This window comes from Corvus brachyrhynchos, unplaced genomic scaffold (assembly GCF_000691975.1).
Source record: "Corvus brachyrhynchos isolate BGI_N302 unplaced genomic scaffold, ASM69197v1 scaffold46, whole genome shotgun sequence".
NCBI classification, from domain to species: Eukaryota; Metazoa; Chordata; class Aves; order Passeriformes; family Corvidae; genus Corvus; species Corvus brachyrhynchos.
Window position 1 is genome coordinate 1,987,978 of NW_008238838.1, and position 6,801 is coordinate 1,994,778.

A 6,801-nucleotide genomic window follows, 5' to 3' on the forward strand; every position below is an offset into this window, starting at 1 on the left:
ACGGCCGTGTAATCCCCATCAGGCCGGATGCCTCGGTGGCTGCGCTGTTTGATGTCGATGTTGGTGGCTCCGGCGGGGATGGTGACAATGTCATTGTAGCCATATCTGCACACGAAAAAGGGACACGGTTATTTTTCAAGGCTTACTAACCCGTGTCGGGAACAGCACTTGGGATCCTGGCTCTGAAGCCATCTCTCTGTAACCCCGAGTGCTCAAGAGCCAGAAATATTGCAGATGTTCTAGATGAGAGCTCAGCTGGAAGATTTCACTGATTTCCATATGAAAATGAGCGATGCAATCAAATGAACAGTCCTGTGATTACCAGCCTAGGTGGGAAAGCCCCCTCACTCCCTATGTTTGGAGATGGTGAAGTGTTTGGGACTGCAAGCCTGCCACAGGTGATGCTGAAGGATGACATCGTCTACTGACAGATAATATGGAAATTATACAGAGGTAGCTATAGATACGGATACAGATATAGAACAACAGAATAGGAAGCAGTCTCTGCACCCACAACTCACTTTTCGAAGGGTTTTGCAGCCACCACTACAATGCAGATGTAATCCCATTGGAAGATACAGAGGGCATTCCCATGCCAGGGAAACATCTTCCTGCAGAGCCAGCCAAGGCCCATCCCTGGAGCACCACAGCTCCCAGGACAGCACGCGGAAGGTTTCACTTGAGCCCTCAGCACTGTGACTCACACTGTGGGGCCAGCAGGATCGTTTTCCATGGATCCCCATGGTGGATGCTGCGGTCAGTAATTAGGTTCAGAGTATTTTGGAAAAAAGTCTTTGAGTCAAACTCTGTCCTCCGTCACCCTGGCCTCCCTCACTCTGATCTTAATGGGATCTCTTCTTGGCTGTAGCTCCTACGCTAATCTCCCTTTAGTCAACCACAAACAACTCACAGGAGAGTGGAAGCCCCGTTTCAGCTGTTCCCTGGAAGGAAAGCTTTTAGGAAATCTAATTTGACTGTGTGAGTCACCTCGCTGCATGGAATTGGACGGTTGGGCTTTTGTTACGGTTTCCCAACAAAAGCCTTAAACTCTGCTCTTTGGCAAAGCCACGGAGATGTTGGGTGAGGGAAGTGGCTGCCTCAGTGCCCTTGTCCCAGGATTCAAATTCACCCCCGAGCCCAGGGAAAAGTTATTCAATATTTACATCACACGTCAGCCCTTGAATATGCGTCCAACTCACTGCACGGGGGTGAAACGTGTTTTGTAAACTTGTTGGGGCAGCAGATTTATTTGTGGTGGTGTACCGAGCCCGTCACATCAGTTATTATTTTAGGAAATAAGCTCTACTTGGCTTGTATAATTCTGCCCCGAAATAAACTGAGCTTAAGCCCCGGAGTCTGGGGAGGAGCCCAGGCTCTTGCGGTGCCAGCCGGCTGAGGATGCTGGCTTGGATCCTTATATATTCCAAGCCTAGAACTTCAGCCATAGAAAAAGGGGAATGAGAGAGGATGCTGGTTTTTCTCCCACAGCCCATCCCTGCAGAACCTTCTCCCTGGCGCCTCACTTGGATCTGTTGAGCGAGCCGGATATTTTCCTGCAAGTGGAGCCATTGCCACCGCACACCCCGCACTTGTCCAGCTTCTTGGAGGACCCAATGACGTGATCACAGCCAGCCTTGATGCACTGCCCGTGGACGCAGATGGAGAGGGTCTCTGGGCCACACAGCGTCCCATCGACCACCTGGGAAAGGGGGATGCAGAGGAGTAATGAGGGGATGAGTTCTGAAATGGGGTAAACAGGAGTGATTCCCATCACCAGGGATCTTACTGTGGTGATTCCCATCACCAGGAATCTTACTTTGGCCTCAAAGACTTTGAATTCGCTCCTCCCTCGGGCTCGGCAGAAGAGTTTGCATCGGTCTCGGGGGGACACTCCTGCATACTTAGGAACCCACTCCAAGTGATTCCCTTCCAGATCCGTGAAGTTGTAGCTGTTGTACTTCTCACACTGCTGCTCCCGAAAGCTTTTCCCTGAAAGGAAAGGTGAAACATGGCCCAAAATCCACGGGAAGCTGGAAGGAGCTGCTGCCCTTAGCCATCACAGAGATGTGGGAGTGAGCTAAGGATAGTGGGAACACAGGGTGAGCGTGCAAGCAGAGGAGGAATGTCATGAAGGAGGGATCTCACACGCCTTCCATCAGCCAGAGAAGGTCACAGCCCCCAGCAGGAAGCTGTTGCTCCCCCCAGATATGAATATTCAAGGATGAGCAGAGCAATCCCTGTAATGCGTTCTGGAGGAGCAGGAGTGGGAGCTGAGCGTGCGGTTGGGAATTGTCATCCTTACCATCCAGCGGGCACTCTTCGGTGTGGCAGGACTGGTACTTGGTTCTCTGGCCCTCACAGTAGCTGCCGCCGTGCCGGGGCTTGGGGCTGTCGCAGTGGCGGTGGGAGAACTGGATGCCTCCCCCACAGCTCCGGGAGCAGGGGCCCCAGGCGCTCCACGGGCCCCAGCCGCCGTTCACCGCTGGCTGCAAGAGGCCAGGAGAAGCTGCTAAATCCATCTCTGAGCCTGTCCAGCCCCAGCTGCTCCCTCCCAGAGCATTCCCACCATCCCCCAGCGCCCCCATTACCTGGGGTTTCAGGGCATCCTGCTGCACACAGCGCCCGTCCCAGCACAGCCCCTCGGCTTTGCAGGGGGTTCCATCGGCCCAGGGCAAGCTGCCATTCTTGGTGTGGCAGAGGGGCTCCCCGCTGCTGGTCCTGCACCACAGCTGGGTGCAAATGTCCTCCTCCGTGGTGTTGGGGCAGTGCTGGAAGTCCTTGCCAAAGATCTGCTGGCATTGCTGGTCCAGGCTGTACAGGGCTCTTTGGCCGGGCAGCTCGGCAGGCAGGGAGATGGGCTGGGCTGGGGCATCCAGCAAGCAGTCACCTGGGCAAAGTTCAAGAGTTAGGCTGGAGGTGGATCTATCAGGGCTTGATGCCACTGACTGCACCAAACAGGCACCCCTCTGTCCACGGTCTGGTTTGATTCCCCCTTCACCCCACACACCCCTCCAGACATTGCAAAGAACCGGAGCAATTAAGGAAAAGGTTGTTTTGAGTGATGAGGTAGCTGACTGAGCCTTACCATGCCCTCCGTCCAGGAACTCGGTGAGGTACATGGCGCTGCAAGGAGACCAGGGCTGGGTCTTGTTCAAGTGGACGAAGAGCGCGGCCATCACGTGGTGCTCGCCAAGGGGCCCGAAGAGCCGCTCGCAGTTCTTGGAGTCGTCGTGGGGCATGCTGAGCACGTGGCCTGGGAGGGAGCAGAGAGCATGGCAGAGCTGAGCTCCCCAGCCCAGCTGCTGCTCCTCAGCAGATGGTGCGTGGGAGCATCTGTAAGGTATCAGGCAGCTCCTACTTCTGCAAAAGCTTTTTCCTTCCATAAATCAGAAGGAATAAAAAGCTGCTTTCTCTGTCTCAGTGGTACAGCCTGCTGTGTGCAGGGCAAAGCAGCCCAAACTTGTAGAAACTCGGAATGCTTTGGGACAAAAGGGAATTAAAGCTCATCTTGTTCCACCCCCTGCCAAAGGACAGGGACACCTTCCACTATCCCAGGGTGCTCCATGCCCCGTCCAACCTGACCTTGAATGTTCCCATGGATGTGGCAGCCACAGCTTCTCTGGGCAAAAATTAGTCGGTGCAGGAATGGCAAACCAAGGGAGAGACGTGCTTGATCCCATGCCTGAACTCATCACAGCAGGTAAGTCATAGAATCATTAAGGTTGGAAAAGACCTCCAAAATCCTCAAGTCCAACCTGTGACCAATCCCCACCTTGTCAACCACACCAGAGCACTGAGTGCCACGTCCAGGCATTTCTTGAACAACTCCGGGGGTGGGAACTCCACCACCTCCCTCGGCAGCCCCTTCCAATACTTGACAACCCTTCCAGTGAAGAAATTCTTCATGAATTGGTGCAAATGCACCAATTTACAACAATTTGGGCACTTCTCAGTGTTTCTGCTGGTGCAAACCAGCTTTTATCAGTGCCAGAAGCTCCCCACGGCTTAGTGGGTGGTCCCCAGACAAGAGATGCTGGTGCTGGGCTGTGCCACAACCCCTCCCAGCAGCAGGTTGGAAGAAGCAGACTTCCCCTTGGGAAGGGACGTGTTACCCAGTTCATGAGCCAGGGTGTAGGCTGCCTGCAGGCCCTCGTCCTCGATCACGGAGCAGCTCTTGTTGCGGTCGCACATGGTGCCGATATCTGCCACTCCCAGCGTGTCGCAGCTCTGGTGTCCGCAGAAATCCTGTTTGTGCCGGGCAGGGGGAGCGGTCAGCAGGGGAAGGGTGTCCCAAATTCAGTCCCAACATCTCTGTGGGCAGCCCACCACTGGTCTGCACCCCAAAGGAAACCACCCCCCCAGCTGCTTTGCTGCAAGCTCCATTCTTTGCACGGCAGGGCATCGACCTCCGTGGCCAACCCCCCTCTCTCCCTCCATGGATGCTTTGACCCCTTTCCTTTCCACCCTGGAGCATTCCCCAGGGATGCTGACCTGTCTGGTGAGGAGGATGGCAGTGTCGTAGTGCTCTGGGTGCCGGTCGCTCGGGGGGTTGAACCTTTGCTGCCAGCTGCAGAAGTTGCGCAGGGTGAGCCCCCCATTGTCGGACACCTCCGGCCCCACCGCTGCCTCCTCCACCACCAGCACCTTCACCACCACCAGGTTGATGGAGTTCCTCAGGCTGGGGTGCTTGTAGATGCGAGCTGCCATGGACATCAGGGTCAGGACATGGTTCTGTGGGGGAAGAGATGGCCAGGCAGAGCCTGGGTAAAACCTCTGCTACGGGGCAATTTTTTTTGATTGAAAAGAAGGAATCAGCCTCATTTATGAAGCCCATGACATCTAGACCATGGGCTGATGGAGTCAGCACTGCCTTTCCTGTAAGTGATGCTTTACCTTGTGCTGGTGGACAAGCCCTGCATCCCCTTCTCCAAACGCTGTGTCTCCCCTCCCATGGAGCCTTTGCACCTAGAAATCCCTCTGGAAGAAATTCCTTGGGGAAAACCTCAGCATTCTGGAGAGTTCTGTGCATATTCCCAAAGCATTAACCCTGCCCTCACTGCCCCAGGGCAGGAGCCTCATCTTGCTCACACACATCTTGCTGGTGCAAAACCACCCAGTAAAACTTCTGCCTGTGCTGGTCACAGGGTTTGAATCCGACATCCTTGGCGACAAACTGGGACTAAAACACTTTGACAGCCAAGTCTTTGCCCGGCAGCATCCCCTGCTCGGCGATGAGCAGGGATTACTTCATATGTCAAAAGCGCCAGCAATGTTTAGGCTGATGTAAACATCTTATCGGAGCATCAGAATTCCTCCTCTTCTTGGCATCCTCACGGCCCGGAGTCAGGAGAAAAAAATGCAGCTATTACACAATATAGTATTGGGAAAGAGAAAGTGGCTTCTCTCCTCCCCAGACAAATTACACCCTGCGGTCTCAATTCAGAGCCTAATTAAACTGGAAGGACTTGATGGGAGCCCTCTCCGACAGCCAAGTTTCACCCAAAATACATTTCCTGAGCAAAGCTGACTCTGTGTGCCCATCCATCACAGGACTGCCAGGACAATGCCATTTTCTGAGACACAAAATGCTGTTTCCTTAGCAAATGAGGGAGATGGTGAGGGAGATACAGCATATTTGCTGCACTGAGAGCCACTTGCCCAGGGCACTTGTGGCTATTTTAAATTATTCTGCCACATTTTATCCCACCACCGGCAGCTCCATGTAAACAGATGTTTTGTTTCAACAAGACATGTCCCAAGTCCTCCCCGGCTCATTATCCAAGGGCAGGCCCCAGCAAGGCTGATGGGAGCAGTGAATAGACTGGTTTATTTAGACTGGCCAGATCTCTACGCCGTGACTCACATCCCAGCCCGGAGCATGCAACTCATGTCATGGAGAAGTCACCACAGAGGCAAGAAATCCAGGCGAGACCCCCACAAGTGTTTGCTCCATGAAACCTGGGGGAATTGTTCACCCTGTGGGGAAAGTCCATTGGGAACCTCGCTAAAAATATCACAAAGCCTTCCTAAAATTACACCCCTGAAGATCTAGAAGGATGCTCTGCACTGGAGCTGCCCATCATGGGATCACCCGTCATTTCCAAGGGAATGAATCCAGCCGCATCCTTTTCTGACCCATTAGAGGGTTCTGTCCGTAACAGTAGATTTGACCTGGGAGATCTCAGTTCATACCACAAATCCCCCAGGACACCAACCCTCACATCCTCAGGGGTACATCCAGCCAAAAACCTCTTTCAGCAGCAGGATCAGAGGGACTTGGAAAACATCTGTCCACCTTCCCTGTGTGTGGAAAGGGAAGATGGAAAGCAAACCAAACAAACAGCTATTTAGTGAAGATTAAAAGGTCAAATTCACTTGTTCCACCATCTGGTATCTATTTATACCCATCCCTGGCCCGTGCAGGAGTTGGTTGGGTTTCAGATGGACCCTGACTGCTCTGGGGAGAGCAGCAATCCACCTGCACTGCCTCGGCTTGGCCACGGGCTTGAAGCCATGGCCAAACGCAAATTACGGGATCCTCAGGGCTCGGGAGAGGCCAGCTGAGCACTTTTGGCCAACAACTGGCTGTGGATGGGCTGAGTCCTGCTGGTCCCATCCTCCTTCTGCCTTTGCAAACAGGCTCTGGCTTGACCATGCACTCGGGAGGGAATGCTGCCTTCTCCGGGGTTTCCTTCCCAGCACTGAGGCTGAGGATGTGGGTATTGGGATCAGGTGCAGGGCAGGATTTTGGGTTGGGTTTGGGGAGCCCAAGGCTTCAAACAGACTGGTTTCTGCATTCCT

General features: G+C 53.8%; 1 protein-coding gene across 1 annotated transcript in view; it reads right to left on the minus strand.

The window, feature by feature from the left end:
• Positions 1 to 5,160, minus strand: part of ADAMTS8 (ADAM metallopeptidase with thrombospondin type 1 motif 8) — an 8,687-nt gene extending 3,527 nt beyond the window's left edge. The window contains exons 1-9 of the mRNA XM_017738352.1: positions 5,089 to 5,160; positions 4,492 to 4,776; positions 4,113 to 4,245; positions 3,086 to 3,253; positions 2,589 to 2,887; positions 2,303 to 2,486; positions 1,817 to 1,989; positions 1,524 to 1,699; positions 1 to 105 (exon numbers count right to left, since the gene is read on the minus strand). Of these exons, the coding sequence (XP_017593841.1) occupies positions 1 to 105; positions 1,524 to 1,699; positions 1,817 to 1,989; positions 2,303 to 2,486; positions 2,589 to 2,887; positions 3,086 to 3,253; positions 4,113 to 4,245; positions 4,492 to 4,776; positions 5,089 to 5,160 (1,595 nt within the window). The remainder of the gene's footprint in view (positions 106 to 1,523; positions 1,700 to 1,816; positions 1,990 to 2,302; positions 2,487 to 2,588; positions 2,888 to 3,085; positions 3,254 to 4,112; positions 4,246 to 4,491; positions 4,777 to 5,088) is intronic.
• Between the last annotated feature and the right edge of the window lie 1,641 nt (positions 5,161 to 6,801).